Here is a 20,443-nt window from a genome sequence, read left to right as displayed (position 1 = left end):
TTCAGCCTCCTGAGTAGCTGAGATTACAGGCACCCACAACCACACCCAGCTAATTTTTGTATTTTTAGTAGAGACAGCGTTTCACCATATTGGCCAGGCTGGTCTCAAACTCCTGACCTCAAGTGATTCACCCGCCTCAGCCTCCCAGCGTGTTGGGATTACCGGCATGAGCCACTGTGCCCAGCCTGGAGATTTTAAAATACCTAATATAACTATGTTCCATGAGATAAAGGTAAAAACATTTGAAATGAATGGAAAGACAGAAATTCTCAACAGAGAAACAGAAATTATAAAAAAGAATGAAACAAATTTTAGAATTGAAAAATACAGTATCTGAAACAAAAAATTTATGTTGAATGGTTTCAATAGCAGGATGGAGACGGAAGAGAAAAGAATAAGTGAACCTGAAGACAGAGCAATAAAAATGGGCCATTCTGAAAAACAAAAAGAAAAATGGTTAAACAGAGCTTCAGGGACCTATGGAATGATATCAAAAGGTTTAATTTGGACAGATTATTGGTAGCAGAGTCGGAAGAAATGGTCTAAAATTTGTGCAACTGAAGTCTCAGAGAGAGAAAGAAGAAATATAGGTATAAAAAATCATTTTAAAAATAATGGCTGAAAACTTGTCAAATTTTGTGAAAGGCATACATTTACAAATTCAAAAGGCCCAGTGAAGCCCAGATTAAATGTAAAGAAAATCACATCTAGGCCAGGCGTGGTGGCTCACGCCTGTAATCCCAGCACTTTGGGAGGCTGAGGCGGGCGGATCACCTGAGATCGGGAGTTCGAGACCAGCCTGACCAACATGGAGAAACCCCATCTCTACTAAAAACAGAAAATTAGCTGGGCGTGGTGGCACATGCCTGTAATCCCAGCTACTCAGGAGGCTGAGGCAGGAGAATTGCTTGAACCCGGGAGGTGGAGGTTGCTGTGAGATGAGATCGTGCCACTGCACTCCAGCCTGGACAACAGAGCTAGACTCTGTCTCAAAAAACAAAAAAAACAAAAAAAACCAACAAAAAAAAACCCAAAAAATCACATCTAGACATATCACAATCAAACTTCTGAAAACCAAAGCTAAACAAGAAAAAATCTTGGACAAGGCCAGAGGAAAATCAACACATTATGTATAGGTCAGGAACTATTAAATGACTACAGATTTCTTATTAGAAACCACGGAGGGCCAGGCGCAGAGGCTCATGCCTGTAATCCCAGCACTTTGGGAGGCCGAGGCAGGTGGATCACGAGATCAGGAGATCGAGACTAGCCTGGCTAACACGGTGAAACCCCGTCTCTACTAAAAATACAAAAATTAGCCAGGCATGGTGGCAGGTACCTGTAGTCCCAGCTACTCAGGAGGCTGAGGCAGGAGAATGGCGTGATCCCAGGAGGCAGAGCTTGCAGTGAGCCGAGATTGCGCCACTGCACTCTAGCCTGGACGACAGAGCGAGACTCCGTCTAAAAAAAAAAAAAAAGAAAAAGAAAAAGAAAAAGAAAAAGAAAAAAGAAACCACGGAGGCCAGAAGACAGTGGGATAACATCATTAAAGTGGTGAAAGAAAAGAAATGTTGGCTGGGCACGGTGGCTCATGCCTGTAATCCCAGCACTTTGGGAGGCCAAGGTGGGCAGATCATTTGAGGTCAGGAGTTTGAGACCAGCCTGGCCAATGTGATGAAACCCCATCTCTTCTAAAAATACAAAAATTAGCCTGGTGTGGTGGCGCATGCCTATAGTCCCAGCTACTCAGCTACTCAGGAGGCTGAGGCAAGAGAATCACTTGAGCCTGGGAGGTGGAGGTTGCAGTGAGCTGAAATCGTGCCATCCATTGCACTCCAGCCTGGGTGACAGAGCGAGACTCCACCTCAAAAAAAAGAAAAAAAAAAAAAAAAAAAAAAAGAAACGAAACGTTGACCCAGAATTCTATATCCAGTAAAAATATTTGTCAGGAAAGAAGATGAAATGAAGACATTCTCAGATGAAGAAAAACTAGGAGAATTAATTGACAACAGACCTGCTCTAAAAGAAAATGGCTAAAAGAAGTTCTTCAGACTGAAGGGAAATGATACTAGAAGGGAACTTGGAGCTTCAGGAATGAAGAAAGAACAACAAAAAACAGGGTAAACACAAGAGACTATTTTCCTAAGTCATTTAAGAGAGAGATATATATATGGCTTTTGAAAGCAAAACAAAATATTATCTGGTGGGGTTTTCAATGCATATAGATGTAATACATATGGCAACTATACCAAAAGGGTAGGGAATATAAAGGAACCTTTATGGTTATAAAGCTTCTGTATTTTACTTTAAATGGTAAAACATTAACTCTAAGTAGAATGTGAAAGTTTAGGTATATTATATACCTTATAGCAACCACTTAAAAAGTTGTAACAGGCAAAAAGCCAATAACACAAATTAAAATGAAATACTAAAAAACACTCAGATAATCCAAAAGAAGGTAACAAAGAGGCCGAAGAGGAACAAAAGGCATGGAACAAATAATAAAATAGTAGACCTAAACCCAACAATATTAAAAATTCTATTAAATGGTCTCAACATAACAAAAAAGATATTGTTAGAGTTCACGGAAAAAACAAGACCCAACTATTTGCTGTGTATAAGAAACCCACTTAAAAAATATAAAGACATAGGTTAAAAGTTAAAGAAGCTAATTAACATAAGTGTCACTAAAGTTTGTATATAATCCTCCACCGCTAAATTCGACTAGCTTAACAAAAAGGTAAAAAGAAAATGACACAAAAACCTGTTACACAAATATTCATAACAATATTATTTTGTAATAGCCAAAAGGTGCAAACAACCTAAATGTTCACTAACTGATGAATGGATAAATAATATTCATATGATGGAATATCATTTGGCAATAAACAGGAATAAAGTACTGATACATGTCACAACTATGTTCATTTATAATGAACCTTGAAAATAGTATGCTGAAAATCCCTGTTCCACCCTCCCCTCCCTGGAAAAAAAAAAAAAGAAATAGTATGCTAAGTGAAAGAAGCCAATCACAAAAGACCGTGTATTGTAGGATTCCATTTAACTGAAATGTCCAGAATAAGCAAATCCATAGAGACAAAAAGCAGAGTAGTGGTTGCCTAGGAACGAGGTAAGTAGGAATGGGGAGTGACTGCTAGTGGGCATGGGGTTCATTTTAGGGTGTTAAAAATGTTCTAAAATTAGATTGTAATGATGATTATACAACTCTAAGAGTGTTTTTTTTTTTTTTTTTAATGTGGTTTTTAAAAAGTAAAGAAAGGGAAAAGCTGTATCATGCAAACAAAAAGGAATCTGGAATAGCTGTACTAATATCAGACCAGGTAGACTTCTGAATAAGGAGTATTATCAGGGATAAAGGGAGACATTATATAATGATACAGGGGTCAATTCTAAATGTTTATGCATCTAAAAGAACTCCAAAATATATTAGGCAAAACTGATGGGACTAAAAGAAATAGAGAAAATCACAAAGAGGCTTCAAAGCCCTTCTTAGTAATTGATATAATAAGTAGACAGAAAGTCATCAATGATACAGAAGAGCAGAACAGACTACCAGTCAACTTGCCCTAAATTATATTTACAGAGTATTACACTCTAAAAAACAGAATATACATATTTTTCAAGTGTACATGAAACATTCACCAGGATAAACCATAATCTGGGTGATAAAACAAACCTTAACAAATTTAAGACTTGAAACCATATACCTTATGTTCTCTGACCACTATGGAATTAAACTAGATATCAATAACAGAGATATCTGAAAAATCCAAAAACACTTCCTAACTGAAGTAATACACTTCTAAGTAACTCATGGGTCAAAAGGAAGACATGGGGTAAGTTAGAAAATATTCTGAACTAAATTAAAATGAAAATACAGTATATCACAACTTGTGGGATACAACTAAAGCAGTGCTTAGAAGGGAATTTAGATCATTAAATGCTTCTATTAGAAAAAGAGAAAGGTCTAGAATCAGTGATCTAGGCTTTCACCTTAAACTACAAAAAGAAGAGCAAGTTATATCCAAAGCAAGTGGGAAGAAATAAAGTGCAGAAATAAAATTAAGAACAGAAAATCATTAAGAGAAAAAAAAAATCAATGAAATGAACCCAAAAGCTGGTTTTCTAAAACAATCAGTAAAATTGATATCCTAGCCAGACTGAGAAGACACAAATTACCAGTATCAGGAGAAAGAGGGAGAATCACTACATAACCTACAGACATTAAAAGCATAATAAGGGAATATTATGAACAACTCTATGCCCACAAACTCATTAACTTGGATGAATGGATCAATTCCTTGAAAGACAAAAATCTACCAAAGTTTACTTAAAAAAAACAACCCTAAATAAATGGAGAATTGTACCATATTCCTGTATAATCCTAATCAAAATCCCAGAAAGCTGATTCTAAAACTTATATAGAAAGTCAAATGAACTACCAGAGTTAAATATAAGAACAAAGTTAGAGGACTCATTTTATCTGATTTCTAGACTTACTATAAAAGGTACAGTAATCTAGATAGCATGGTAAACACTAATGGATAGACACATACATCGGTAGAAAAAATAGAATAACAGAAATAAACCTACATAAATATGATCAACTGATTTTTTTAAAATCAAGGTATAAAGGCAATTCAATGGAGAAAGGTTAGTCTTTTCAACAATTGGCACTGGAACAAATGAACATTAATATGCTAAAAAAGAACCTTAACCTCTATCCTTTACAAAAATTAACTCAAAATGGATCAGAGATCTAGATGTAAAAAGTGAAATTATAAAACTTGAAGATGAAAACTTGAAGATGAAAATCTCTGTAACCACCTTTGGCTAGACAAAAAATTCTCAGACACAACATCAAAAGCACGATCCATACAAGAAAAACTTGTAAATTAGACTTCTTTAAAATTAAAAACTTCTGTTCTAAAAAAGACAGTTAAGAAAACGAACAGACCAGGCTTAAGCTGAGAGAAAATATTTTCAAATCACATATCTGACAAAGGCTTATATTTACAATCTATAAAGAACTTTTACAACTCAAATGCATTATGCTAAATCAAACAGGCCAGACTCAAAAGGCTATATATTATACGATTCCATTTATATGGCACCCTGGAAAAGGCAAAACCATAGGATGGAGAATAAATCAGTGTTTGCCAGGGGTTTGGGTTCAGCATAGGTACTAATTACAAAGGGAATTCTTTTAGGGGGTGTGAAATTATTCTGTATCTTGGTAATGATGATGATCACAAGTCTTTTTACTCATAGTACTATATACCAAAGAGTGGATTTTACTCTATGATAAATAAAATTTTTAAAATATATCTTTAAAAAAATTGAATAGTAACTAAGTAAACTTAACATGCCAATCCACCAGAAAGCACTTTATTCAGATGCAAAAAAGAGATAATTTATTTTTATTATTTTTAGAGTTAAGACAAGCTCTAAAGAAAGTTTACCGGTGTTGGGACTGTAGTCTTTCTAGTGGTTCAGCCTTCTGTTGAATCCCTTCCTGAAATATCGCATCTGCTTTCCTAAAGTTTTCTCTAGCTTCATATTCTTCTGCCCATGAGATATAGAACTGAGCAAGTGAAACACCAATCCCTTGGTTGTGCAAGTAACTGTACATATCCAAAGGCTCATTGCATAAACGCCCCTGTAACAGAAGTGTTAACAGTTAACCAATTTCTACTCACGTATTGAATGCCTATTAGTTGCCAAACAATCACTGGAGATACTACATGCAATTCCTGTATTGAAAAAAAATCTATTATTACAATGTGATAAGGACCATACTGGGAGGACCTAAAAAAGAGACAAAATTGAGCGATTTGTAAGAAGAGTTGGAGAGTAAAGGCTTCAAGAAGGAGTAATAAGCCAGGTGCAGTCGCTTATGCCTGTAATTACAGCACTTTGGGAGGCCGAGGTAGGAGGAGGAGGATCGCTTGAGGTTAGGAGTTTGAGACAAGCCTGGGCAACATAACAAGACCTTGTCTCTACAACAAAATTTAAAAATTTAGCTGGGCATGGTGGAAGGCGCCTGTAGTCCTAGCTACCCAGGAGGCTGGGGCAGGAGAATCACTTGAGCCCAAGAGTTTGAGGCTGCAGTGAACTATGATGGTGCCACTGCATTCTAGCCTGGGTGACAGAGTGAGACCCTGTCTCTAAAGAAAAGAAAAAAAAAGGGGGAGGAAGGGGTTAACATTTGAGCTTAGCCCTGAAGGAGAAAAGGACTTTCATCAGGTGGAAAATGGGAAGGGAAGGGTATTTCAGCCAGAGAAAATATCATAAGCAAAGATACAGAAAATTAAAAGTTATGTAGGGGTCCAGGCAAGATAGTAGTCTGGAGAAAAAGGCTGTGATAGGTCTTGAATATCAAGCTAATCAATTGTGATTATCAAGCTACCATTGTTACTTTACCAAATATCTGCTATTTATCTGTTCCTAATTGTCTAGCCCAGGTTAAGTCCTTCTTGTATGTGTTCCTATAGAACTCGTAATTTTCTCTTTGTTACAGTTACAATTAATGGCTTCACATTTGTCTTTCAGATTAACTAAGCTCTACAAGCTCAGAAGACATTGCTATTATATGCCGGCCCTTAATCATGGTCTAGTACAACAAATGCTAAATAAATGAAATGTTTTATTTATATCTTTAACAAAAATAATTAGTATTTTATAGTTTAATTTTGCAGTAATTCAGTAAATGGATTTTTCTTGCTTATTTAAATTAGTGATGTTTTCTCATATGTGGTGGTGTTTCAAGAAAAGTTATAACTCTGAATGTGCTACCAGCACAAGATCCAGTCTTTAATATCTGTCACTACATAAATATAGATTAACATTGATTTCACTACTTTGAGAGCTTTCTGAATGGTTCTGGTGTTCTTGTGCATGGGACAGCCAATAAAGATCAGGTTATTCAGAGTGCTGAATAAGATCACTTAAGAAATAACATAAATAAAAGGACTATATGGTTAGATTAATAGATCTAAAAGTTAAATAAACCTTTTTTTTTTTTTTGGTAACCCTTAAATTGCCAAACTAAAATAATTTTATACCTTTAAATAAAAATACCAGATGTTTTCCAGAAACAATTTTTTCCTTAGCTAGACTGTAGGAGTCACATAAAATAACTGACTGGAGAAATCCTTCTGCAAAGCAAAAGAAAGTAGTGTGAAGAATTCATCTGTTACTCCTCTTGACCAGACCCACAAAGAAAAAGCAATAGTTTAATATGTACCTCATTAGCCACATACAAAGTTCAGATTATTGCTGATCATTCTAGTGCTGATCATTTGAATTTGATGGTTGTCTATACCAGTGCTTCTCAAATAATCTGTGGCAAAGGGGCCAGTTTTATTGTGTGTATGTGTGTGTTCCATTTGGACTGATATAAAGTACAATAAAAACAGAAGTTACTTGAAGAATGATGATGTACTTGGATGTCCTGGCAATATCAAATTGTTACCAAAGTTTCCAAAACTCACTTTCAATTTTTGTACTTATCTCAAACACTATGCAAACCCTTCTTTCAGTAGCACTGATCTAGATTATGCTTTTTACTTCATGATATTATTCTTCTTCAGTACAAGCACCAGGTTATCAAAAATAAACAGATAAATTATTCTAATTAGTTGTTACTTTTAACAACTCCAATGAAATATAATCATAGAATCCTGGGATTAAAAGTCACTTTAGAGGTGCAGCTAGTCCAATCATTTTTTTTTTAATTATTATCTTTTTTTCTGAGACTGAGTCTCGCTCTGTCGCCCAGGCTGGAGTGCAGTGGCATGATCTCAGTTCATGCAACCTCTGTCTCCCGGGTTCAAGCGATTCTCCTGCCTCAGCCTCCTGAGTAACTGGGATTACATGTGCGCACCACCACGTGTGGCTAATTTTTGTATTTTTTGTATTTTTAGTAGAGATGAGGTTTCACCATGTTGGCCAGGTTGGTCTCGAACTCCTATCCTCAGATGATACACCTACCTTGGCCTCCCAAAGTGCTGGGATTACAGGGGAGAGCCACCGCACCCAGTCTCCAATCTTTTAATAAATTACATGTAAAGATATTATTTAGGCTAGTGACAAATGAAGGACAAAATCCATTGTTACACCACCAGGGTCCACAGACTCCAGGCTAACAAATCTGTTTAGCATTCTTTGGGTGTCATTCTTCATTATAAGTTTCTGTAACTAATATCCATAAGGTAATTTCTCCAACCTTTCACTAAGGATGTAAAAATATTTGTCGAATGTCCTGAGGAAATCAAGATACCTTATGCCTTCAGGATTTACCTAATTTTCTATACTTGTAACTACAGTTGACCCTTGAACAACACAGGTCTGAACTGCATAGGTTCACATATGCACAAATTTTCTTCCATCTCTGCCACCCGTGAGACAGCAAGACGAACCCGTTTTCTTCCTCCTCAGCCTACTCAATGTGAAGACGAGGATGAAGATCTTTATAATGATCCACTTAATGACTATTAAATATACGTTCTCTTCCTTATAATTTTCTTAATAACATTTTCTTTTCTCTAGCTAACATTGTTGTAAAAAAAAAAAAAACGATATAATACATATAGCATACAAACTATGTGTTCATCAACTTTATGTTATTGGTAAGGCGTCTGGTCAACAGCAGGCTATTAATAATTTTGGGGGCCAAAAGTTACATGCAGACTTTCAACTGGGTAAGGGGTGGGCACACCTAAGCCCTGTGTTGTTCAAGGGTCAACTGTATTGGAAGTTTAAAATCAGTCCTCCCCAAGACTGACTTTAGTAAGAAATTTATTTCTTACTTTATTACTTTATTTTAGTAAGAAATTTATTTCTTATTTTATTACTTTATTTTAGTAAGAAATTTATTTCTTACTTTATTTCAGTAAGAAATCTTATCAGTTTTAATGTCAAGAGATTTATTTTAGTAAGAAACCTTATCAGTTTTAATGTCAATATTTCATCATATTGCAGTGGTTGTAAATAATTCCAAATATTTATTGTTTATTTTTTAAATTTATTTTAGAACAAAAGCAGTAATATTAATGTCTAAGAAACGGTGGTCATTTTTTTAATAAAAAATATGTTTTTCCTACATGTCAAGTGAGTACAAAGTAGTACTGGGATTACAGGCATGAGCCACCATGCCCAGCTGAGGCAGACATTTTTGGCTGTAGCAATATACTAGGTGAAAAAAGTCCAAAGACCAATAAAAAACTAAAATATCACTTCTTTATGTTGATGACTTTCATAAAGGGGTGAAAGGGATACCAGAATCACAGAGGGAAGATTTTCCCCAAACAACCACACTGCTGCCAAATGTTAGCTCCTGCACCTCCTCTTCCAGTACAGTTGAATGGCCCAATTATGTTTTTCTGTTTTGGTTGTTTTTTTGAGACGGGATCTTGCTCTGTCACTTGGGCTGGCGTACAGTGGTGCAATCTCGGCTCACTGTAGTCTGGACTTCCCGGGCTCAAGCAACCCTCCCACCTCAGCCTCCTGAGTAGCTGGGACTACAGGTGCTGTGCCACCACACCTGGTTAATTTCTGTACTTTTTGTAGGGATGGGGTTTCACCAATTTTGCCCTGACTAGTCTTGAACTCCTGGGCTGAAGCGATCAGCCCACCTCAGCCTCCCAAAGTGTTGGGACTACAGACTTTAGTTATCTTTAGAATAAATAAATAAGTAATCCGGACTAGGGGTGTTGGCTCACGCCTATAATCCCAGCACTTTGGGAGGTCAAGGTGGGAGGATGGCTTGAGCTCAGGAGTTCAAGACCAGCCTAGACAACAGAGAGAGATGTCATCTCTATTAAAAATTAAAAAATTAGCTGAATGTAATGGCACAGCACCTGTAGTCCCAGCTACTCACGAGGCTGAGGCGAGAGGATTGCTTGAGCCCAGGAGGTTTAGACTGCAGTGAGCCATGATGGAGCCACTGCACTCCAGCCTGGGTGACAGAGTGAGACCTTGTTTCAAAACATAAAATAAATTATTAATCCATACTCATTGAGAGATCTACAGACTTTGCGATCAATCTTAAAAGGGCAAAAATACCTTATTATACTATATTTAAGTCCATCTTTAAGTAGAACCAATTTAAGAAGTATTGCATATTTATTAAATGTTTCCAATCTACTAAATGGTTCAAAATGGCTGTTTTACTTTTTTTTGGTATACCAGATACCTCTAGAGAAAATCTCTTAGTTTAATATTTAAAACTCAGATGGCACTTGAGAAACACTTACTAATTTAAGCCAGAGATTGAGAAATCGAGGATCACTATAATATCGTTTTTCTCCTTGTAGTGCTTCTACAGCTCTTTCTAATAACGTTGACATATTACTCTCCTTCCCACCTTGAGGATAGTTCTGCTCTGTCCAGCTGATATACCTAAATGAGAAGAAAAAGATAAGAACACATTTTAAATTGAACATGTACTTTTGTTCTTGCTCCAAGACCCATTCTGGATTTTAGCAGAAGTATGTTTCTTTTGAGGTCCTCAATGACATACCCTAAGCCTGTATCCCTCAAACTTCTCCAAAGTATCTCTAGTACATGCTTCTGGGGAAAACTGAGGATAGGGATAGAAGGATGTAGTTCAAAGTCGTACATCATAAACTCGAAATTTCTTGAATCTTAAACACCTCAAGAAGATACATTATGATTATTCTGGATCTCTGTGCCCCCAGGACACCACTGTCTACTCTGACACACACTCCATATACCCCAATTTGAGAAACATGGCCATAAGGACTTATCTGTTAATGTTTCTATTGTCCTTGTGAAATAAAAAGACCCACCTATCCCAAACATCCAGAGGGTCATTTCCAGTGTAAAATCGAATTTCATATTCAAATGCCCTGAAATTTAAACAGACAAAGTTAGCATATGCGATAGTGACAACAGCCAATGAACAAGTATCACTTCCATTTTTATTCACGTAATAAGTAGGTAATATTGATCTAAATTACTGCACTAGAGTTTATGGGTTTGTTAAAGAATAGAAAAAGGCCAGGCGTGGTGGCTGATGCCTGTAATCCCAACACTTTGGGAGGCCAAGTGGGGTGGATCACTTGAGGTCAGGAGTTTGAGACCAGCCTGGGTAACATGGTGAAACCCCAACTCTACTAAAAACACAAAAATTAGCTGGGTGTGGTGCCAAGCACCTGTAATCCCAGCTACTCGGGAGGCTGAGGTGGGAGGAGCACTTGAACCCAGAAGTAGAGGCTGCAGTGAGCAGAGATTGCAGCACTGCACTCCAGCCTGGACAACAGAGCGAGACTCTGTCTCAAAAAAAAAAAAAAAAAAAAAAAAAGAATAGAAATAATTAAGATTCTACTTAACATAAGAAGAGAGAGAAAATATACAGAAATTAGAGAAACAAATTTCAAGACAACATACAGAAGAGTAGTAGTATTATTACACAGCAGTTAAGAACTCTGGAACAAGACAACCTACATTCAAATTCAGCTCCACCAATTACAAGCTGAGTAACATGGACAAGCTCCTTAAAACTGTTTTCAGTTTCCTCATTTGTAAAATGGGGATAATAATAGTACTTTCTTATTAGGTTGACTAGTCTTAAATGTAAAGGGTTTACACACATGAACAAATTTATCAATAAGAATTTTAAAGTTCAAAAAAAACTTCCATGGGTAACATTGGTCAGAGAAGAATAATACCATAAATAATTTGGAGAATACCTCAAAAAAAGGGTAAAATATGACTATAAAAAGCTGAGAAAGGCAGAGGGTTAAGACCAAATTAAGACTGACCAGTTAGAATAGAGGGGAAGAAGCAGGTAATAAGCCAGAATTTGGATAAATGATTAATAAAAATTGGATAAGCAGTTATGTTTGATCTAAAAATAATAAATTAGTCCCTGACACATGGGAATTTATTCTAATAAGAAAAACAAAGTACACAAATGAAAAATGAACTAGTGATACAAAGCAAGATACTAAATTACAGTTGCCAAGAATGGATAGTAAAGGCTTTAAGAAGTCAAACGGAGGTATCACAGAAGCAGCCTCAGAAGGTGAGACTCTGAAGGAACCATGGAATTTGAAAGAAAAACAGTTTTTTCAAGACAGAGGGAAACTAATATTGAATAAAATTACGAAGGTGGAAGAGCTCATCCAAAGGAAGGTGAGTGGACCCTAAGCTATAACATAAAGTCAGTACCGAGAGCAAACGGAGACCCCTGAAGTAAGAAGCACATGCTTTAAATGTAAATTTAAAGACTTTGGATTCCATCTACTCCAGCCACTACTGGTTCTTTAATTGGAGGGCATCTTAAATATAAGATTTCAGAAAGATTAATCAAGTAACTTTATAAGGATAGCCAGGCATTAGAAGAAGGGACCACAGTTATGAGGCTAATATGGCAATTAATGTGTGAAATAATGAGATTATCTGCAAAAATGGTGAAACAATAAAATCTAAGGCACTACTGATAAAAATCAGCAATCCTACCAATTGATCTATAGATTCAAACCAATGTAATCAAAATCCCAGTAGGCTCTTTTCTTTTTTCTTTTGAGACAGAATTTTGCTCTTGCTGCCCAGGCTAGAGTGCAATGGCGCAATCTCGGCTCACTGCAACCTCCACCTCTTAGGTTCAAGTGATTCTCCTGCCTCAGCCTCCCGAATAGCTGGGATTACAGGCATGCGTCACCACGCCCGGCTAATTTTGTATTTTTAGTTGAGACAGGGTTTCTCCATGTTGGTCAGGCTGGTCTCAAACTCCTCACCTCAGGTGATCCGCCCGCCTCGGCCTCCTAAAGTGCTGGGATTACAGGCTTGAGCCACCGTGCCCAGCCTTTTTTTTTTTTCCTTTTCAGTAGGCTCTTTTCTAGAAATTGACAAGATGACTTCAAAATGTGTTTGCAAAGGCAAAGGACCAAGAATAACTAAAGCAATTTTGAAAAGAACAAAAGCTGTAGAACTCACTCTGCTGGACTTGCTATGTAAAACTAATCAAGACAGTGTATTTTATTGGTGAAAGGATAGACAATTTGATCAATGGAACAGAATATAGAGTCCAGAAATAACCCACACATACGTGGTCAAATGATTTTGAAAAGGGCCCCAACACAATTCATTGAAGAAAGGAAAAAAAAAAATCTAACAAATGGAGGCAGAACAACTAGAAAGACAACCCATACGGGAGGAAAAAAACTTGTTTACTCCAACCCCACACCATATACAACGATAAATTTAAGAAAAATCATACACCTAAACATAAAAGCTAAAATAATGCTTGGCTGGGCACAGTGGCTCATGCCTGTAATCCCAGCACTCTAGGAGGCCGAGGCAGGCGGATCACCTGAGGTCAGAAATTCAAGACCAGCCTGGCCATGGTGAAACCCCGTCTCTACTAAAAATACAAAAAATTAGCCGGGCGTGGTGGTGCGCGCCTGTAATCCCAGCTACTCGGGAGGCTGAGGCAGGAGAATCACTTGAACCCGGGAGGCAGAGGTTGCAGTGAGCCGAGATTGCACTCCAGCCTGGGCAACAAGAGCAAAACTCCGTCTCAAAAAAAAGCTAAAATAATGAAGCTAGTAAAAGAAAACATAAGAGAGTATCTTTGTGACTTGGGATAGGCAAAAGTCTCCTGAAGAGGACACAAAAAGTACTAACCATAAAAGAAAAACACTAATTAATTGAACTTCATCAAAATTTAAAACTTAGCAGTTAAAAAAAAAAAAAAAAACCAAGAAAATAAACAGCCATGGGTGAGGGAAAAAAAATTTGCAACATATATATTTGATAAAAGACTAGTATAGAGACTATATAAAGAACCCCTACTGGGGAGCATAGATTCAGGGAATCTTGAATCTATGCTCCTGAAACTTGAATCAGGGAAACTTGAATCTATACTCCTGGGAAAAGTAAATAAAGAACCCCTACAACACAATTTGAAAACTGGGCAAAATATCTAAAAAGATACACCACAAAAGAAGACATACAAAAGGCCAAAAAGCATGTGAAAAAACGTTCACCATTATTAGTCACCAGGGAAATGCAAAGTAATGAGACACAACTCCACAAAACTAGAATGGCTAAAATGAAAAAGACCGACCACGCCAAATACTGGAGTGGATTTGGTACAAATGAACTCTCATGAGTTGCTGGTAGAAATGTAAAATGTTACAACCTCTTTGGTAAACCAGTTTCTTCAACAGTTAAACATACATCTATTCTATGGTCCAACAATTCCATTCCAAGGGAAATGAAAATTATGTCTACTGCCAGGCGCAGTGGCTCAGGCCTGTAATCCCAGCACTTTGGGAGGCTGAGGCGGGTGGATCACAAGGTCAGGAGATCGAGACCATCCTGGATAACATGGTGAAACCCCATCTCTACTAAAAATACAAAAAATTAGCCGGGCGTGGTGGCAGGCGCCTGTAGTCCCAGCTACTCAGGAGGCTGAGGCAGGAGACTGGCATGAACCCAGGAGGCAGAGCTTCCAGTTACCCAAGATCATGCCACTGCACTCCAGCCTGGCCAAAAGAGCGACACTCCGTCTCTTAAAAAAAAAAAAACAAAACAGAGAGAGAGAGAAAATTATGTCTACAAAAAGCCTTGTTCAAGAATGTCCATAGCAACATTATTCATAAAGCACAAAACTGGAAGAATCTAAATATTCATCAATTGGTGAATAAATAAATGAAATCCTATTCAGCAATAAAAAGAGCAATCTACTGATGCATGTAACATGAAAAAATATGATGAATGAAGCTGGCTGCGATAGCTCACGCCTGTAATCCCAGCACTTTGGGATGCCAAGGTGGGCGGATCACTTGCGCTCAGGAGTTCAAGACCAGCACAGCCAACATGGCAAGGACCCATCTCTAGTAAAAATATAAAAATTACCCGGGCGTGGTGGCGCACACCTGTAATCCCAGCTATTTGGGAGGCTGAGGTGGGAGAATCACTTGAAACTGGGAGGCAGAGGTTGCAGTGAGCTGAGATCAGGCCACTGTACTCCAACCTGGGTGATATAGGGAGACCCTGTCATATTTAAAAAAAAAAAAAATCCAAACAGATGAATAAGAATAGTCATTACATTATAATCCCAAATTATGATATTTTGCCTGTAATGGCAGTATTTCCTTTTGTCGGAGATTGAAGGTAGAAGCTGATATTCTGATTTACCTTTTTTTTTAAAAAGCATATTTATCAAAACATGTATTAGTTAAAGGAGATCCACAGATCCATTTGAATAACATTAAGAGTATTTTTCAGCTTTTATTTATCCAGAGTTTGTTAAATCATTATTGAGAACTTTCTGGTATAAATTCAATTGTTCTGAGGTTTACATGTCTTTGGAGACCACTTCTTTTTTTGTCATACTCTCAAAAATAACTTCCTAACATAATACTTTTGGGAAGCATTGCAATATAATACTTGCTTTACTATGCTTATCACTGCCCCCTGTATAAAATGTATTTCTATTGATAAAAAGAGTTTGGCTGCACCACAGTGAAATGAAATCCTGTAGCCCTTGTTCTTAATTATACCTGAGGACATCTTCAGATAGCTGTCATGTGATACGAAAGCAGGTAGAGAACAGATTCTCATACTACCAATTTTTGAAAAGTACTCATTATGCCATCCCTCATGGATCCACACCCACGTTATCTACAACATTTGGGATGAATGATGACACGTTGAGATTCAGCCATTCTACACACCGTTTCTGCTGCTGAAGAGTATTGTTACAGGCAGATTCTTGTGCCAGTGCTCCCTGAAGTGTGGACATGATCCGCCCTTGCCTTAAAGGTTGTACATTTTCTTTACTCAGTTCCCATTCATCTCCCTCCAGGGACATGGCTTCACTGTGAAGAAGGAAACAAATGTAAATCTCATACCAACATTGACTATTATAGCACTAGATTATTGTAAATGTCTTCCGATAGATGATTATTCATGGTCTTGGGTTGAATATAGTGGACTGACACAGAATTATTATTATTATTATATGCCTAAGCTGCTTTGTTAGCTGTTTTTCAAGTTTATGGCTACAGTATTGCCTGATGGAAGACAACTTGGCAAGGATATTGTAGACAGTACTATAAGAATAGGGCATGGCCATGTGCGGTGGCTCACACCTGTAATCCCACCACTTTGTGAGGCCGAAGTGGGAGGATTTCTTGAGCCAGGAGTTTGATACCAGCCTGGGCAACATAGCAAGACCCCGCCTCTTTCTTTAAAAAAAAAAAAAGAAAAGAAAAGAAAAATGAATAGGGCTTAAGGCAGAAAGAAAAGAAGGGAACAAAAGTGTTATACATTTGGCAAAGTAGACAAAAAGGCAACAAGTAATTATATGCTTACCATTGAATGCATCATCTAGTTTAATTTAAAATAAGTGCCAGACGTGGTAGCTCATGCCTATAATCCTACCACTTTGGGAGGCTGAGACAGGAGGACTGCTTGAGCCCAGGAGTTCAACACCACCCTGGGCAACATAGGAAGACCCCCATCTCTACAAAAAGTGAAAAATTAGCCAGGCGTGGTGGTACACGCCTGTGGTCGTGGCGGTACATGCCTGTGGTCGTGGCTACTTAGAAGACTGAGGTGGGAGCATTGCTTGGGTTCAGGAGGTTGAAGATGCAGTGAGCCATAATCACACCACTGCACTGCAGCCTGGGCAACAGAGCAAGACCGTGTCTCAAAAAAAAAACATTAAAATTAGCAAAGTGTGGGTGAGACTAATGTCCCATGTTTCAATGATGACTCAAAACTGAAGTTTGTACATATAGGTAGCCAAAAGCAGAAGCAAACAAACACAGTTTACTAGTCACAATTCCCTGCATCCTCACACCCAATTCTATCAAGCCTACTGAGAAAATCCCCGAAACATTTTGGAGGTAATTACCATTACGTATTCTGCAACTCAGAGCCCTGCAATGGTTAGATAGAAGACTACTTCTAAGAGACATTACCTCTGGACTTAAAACAAAAAGAGAGGCACATTGGCACTAATCTTTGAAATAGAGTGAAAGTTATATGGGACTTCAGTCTAGATGAGCGCTGAAAACTCGTTGGAGACAGCTTCTTGGAAACTATGACTTTAATGAAAATGACATGTAACAAAACCAATTTTACCACAGGCTGATCAACATAAACAAGAGTTAAGTTCCTATGGCGTATTTCTGGTCACAAAAACATCACCAAACTTCTGAATAAAGACTCGAAACAAACGCTTTTAATATTAAACATTGAAATAAATGTGAGCTATCCATACACTTAAGAACAATTAATGAAAACAAAAAATAATCATTTGCCCAATTTTTGGTGAATCAGTGAGTGACTGCAGTCATAGTGTTGGTGGGTTAACTCAAGGAATAAATGTTTGAGAGTGAAAATTTCAAGAAGTACCTCCTACCACCACAAAGTTCAAAAAACAAATAGTAACATTATAGTGGGCATGCTGGGCACTTTCATAAGGCATTGTTTATTGTCATGCATTTGTATGATTATCATACACACTTTATATAAACTTTTTAAATAGAGACAGGTCTTACTACGTTGCCCAGGCTGGTCTTGAACCGCTGAGCTCAAGCAATCCTGTTGCCTCAGCCTCCTGAAGTGCTGGGATTACAGGTGTGAGCCACTGCTCCCAGCCTTTACAGATTTTTATTTTACAGTAATTTGTATTCATTCCTTCATTCATTTTCCAACTCACTTATTCTAGTTCGGGGTTGAGAGTGGCCAGAGCCCATCTCAGCAACTCAGAGAGGAACCAACCCTGGACAGGACACCATTCCATCACAGGGAGCACTCACATTCACACCCATTCAGACTGGGATCATTTAGACACGCCAATTAACAGGCACATCTTTGGGATGTAGAAGGAAACTGGAGTACCTAAGGAAACCCATGCACACATGCAGAAAACATGCAAACTCCACATACACAGCAGCCCCGCAATGAATTGATTTTTTTTCTCATCAACATTATAACGAAACGACGTTATACCAGGACCTGCTCTATATTGTGTGAACTCTGTAAAGGTAAGGGCTATGCCATTTATTTTTGCATGCCCACGATCCAATACAAGATATAACACTATTATGCCCTGTTTGTTGAATTCATCTGAACTTTCTTCTCTTGCTCTTAAAAATAGTGAATTACACTATCTCAGTTAAATATCCCAAATTGAGCTAAGACTGCCCCCACTTCCTCCCAGACCTGCTCCTCCCACAGTCTTCCTCTTTCTCAAATAAATGGCAATCCCATTCTTCAGTTACCCAAGCCAAAAATCTTAGTGCCAACTTTGATGCCCTTCTCATACCCCTCAGTCAGCAAGTCCTACTGGTTCTACCTTCAAAATATATACATAAATCAACCACTTCTCATCATCTCCACTGTTTTCCACCTGGCTCAACTCACTTTTGAGCTGAATTATTTCAGGCTGAATTATTTCAATAACCTCTTAACTGGTGTCCCTTGCTTCCGTCCTTTGCTGCCTTTAGTGTATTCAACACTACAGCCAAAGTGACCCGATTTAAACCCAAGTCAGATTATGTCTTTCCTATGCTCAAAACCTTCCAATGACTTTTGATTACAACTAGAGTAAAGGCTAAGTCCTTACAATCTGCATCTTCACCATTTTTACATAATATCCTTTTACTCTTCTAGTTAATTCTGGTCCAGTGACAATGGCCTTGGACATGCCAGGTGCAACTTCCTCCCCCAGCTCTCACCCTCAGCCTTTGTACTCCTCTCAGATATAGAACCTCTAGCTTTTGAGATTCCCTCAAGTCTTGACCAAAATGACATCTCAGTGAGGCTCCAGTGTTCATGCTAAAATGGCACCAATCCCCACCCCCAATATTCCCTACACCCACTTGCTTTATTTTTTTTCAGTACTGACCACCATCTCTACCTAAGTTTGTCTTTATTGTCTGACTCCCCCACCTTCATCCCATCCCAGAACTTAAGCTTCATGAGGGTTGAGATTTTTCTGTCTGTACATTTGCTGCACTCAGAGCTTAGCCAAAAAAATACTTGTTACATGAATGAAAGAGCCCATGACATAGCACTTATCTAGGTATTGTGGGCACCATAGCGAAAACACATACAGATTTCCAACCTAGAACTGCAATATAATTTTTTTTTTAATACAAGGAAAAGCCGCAAACATGCAGAGAAAGGCTTTTTAGATGTCTATGTTATTGGCATAATTTAGATCTCCATGATACTAGCTAAAGGCTTTTAGATCTCTGTGCTATTGGCATAGCACCTGCCATTTGTTGAGCGCTTATTTGGAAGCAGTTACTTAACAAATACTTTGAATTCCCCCAGAACCACGTAAGGCAGCACTAACATCAGCATTTTCCATACATACGATTTGCCCAAGGTCAAACAACTAGCAGGTGGCTGAGCTGAGTTACAAACAGACCACATTACAACTTCCAAACTCTTTGTTCCGCTGGGGTCCCGCAGCCTTCTTCGCTTTGAAGCTGGATGCGGCAGGATTCGCACGTGCCCTCAGTCCACTGCGTTTTCACCTCCACCTCTGGCATTCTACTCCAAAAGGAAGGAGGCTCCGGTGGGGCCTGTTCTGACCGTGCCGATCTCCCCCTCGACTGCTCCGAGCGGAGCCTTCTATTACCTACCAGGCACCTTCGTGTCCTCTCAGGCCCAGCCCCCAGCAGCTTTCTCCCGTACCTACCTCAGAGCACCCCCTTCCTTCTTCACCGCCGCCATCCTGCATTCCTGGCTCAGGTCCTCGTCCTGCTGCAGGCCTTTCCTCTGGGCCACAGACCGCCTGGGCTTTCTTCCGCAACCTGCCCTCGGAACTACAGAAGCGACCAAGGAACGCACTCGACTCCCTTACAAACCCGCCGCCTCAAGCCCACACACCTAGCCGCCAAGTTTCAAATTTAACGGTCCCGCGCGGTCGACGTGGCCACGCCCCTCCTCTCCTCCTTGTTCTCGCGTCTCGCCCAAGGCATTCTGGGGCTTGTAGTTTATGCCGGTTTAGTCCGCGACCTCGCGGTGCATAATGGGAATTGTAGTTTCCGGGATTCAATGGCCGTGGAAGTGCAGCAGGCTTAGGCAAAACGAATTCCCTGCAGGTGCTGTCTTGAGTCGCGGCTCGAAGGCGAGTCTCTGAGCCGAACGAGGAACACTTAAAGCACCAGAACTTCTTTGCTGTTTTGAGTGTTGGGAGATGTCTCTGAGTGCTTGCACTTGGCTGACTCTTGTAGGGTGACTACCCCTGCTGTCTGCCCCAAATCTCACCCATCCAGAATTCTTAGGCCACTGACCTAGCTGTTTCCTGCCCCACCCTTGAATTCAAAAAGCTGGATTCTAGTTCTGTAAAATCATACCAAATGTGCAACCTTAGGCAAGCTACATAATCTTTCTGACCGTCAGTTTTCCTCATCTATAAAGT

The 20,443-nt window shown here is 38.7% G+C and overlaps 1 protein-coding gene across 3 annotated transcripts in view; it reads right to left on the bottom strand.

Annotated features, from left to right (window-relative positions):
- BUB1B (BUB1 mitotic checkpoint serine/threonine kinase B) overlaps window positions 1-19,993 on the bottom strand; it is a 59,168-nt gene extending 39,175 nt beyond the window's left edge. For 2 of the 3 annotated variants that reach the window (XM_054531380.2, XM_002825288.5), the window contains exons 1-5: window positions 19,718-19,993; window positions 15,732-15,875; window positions 10,833-10,892; window positions 10,278-10,422; window positions 5,484-5,680 (exon numbers count right to left, since the gene is read on the bottom strand). In XM_054531380.2, the coding sequence (XP_054387355.1) occupies window positions 5,484-5,680; window positions 10,278-10,422; window positions 10,833-10,892; window positions 15,732-15,875; window positions 19,718-19,752 (581 nt within the window). In that variant the 5' untranslated portion in view covers window positions 19,753-19,993. Of the gene's footprint in view, window positions 1-5,483; window positions 5,681-10,277; window positions 10,423-10,832; window positions 10,893-14,930; window positions 15,049-15,731; window positions 15,876-19,717 lie in introns of those variants that run through there. The other variant, XM_054531382.1, reaches the window with a different exon arrangement.
- Window positions 19,994-20,443: the final 450 nt, after the last annotated feature.

This window comes from Pongo abelii, chromosome 16 (assembly GCF_028885655.2).
Source record: "Pongo abelii isolate AG06213 chromosome 16, NHGRI_mPonAbe1-v2.0_pri, whole genome shotgun sequence".
Classification (NCBI taxonomy): Eukaryota; Metazoa; Chordata; class Mammalia; order Primates; family Hominidae; genus Pongo; species Pongo abelii.
Note: the sequence above shows the minus strand (reverse complement) of the source record. Positions and strands in the feature narration are given on the sequence as shown.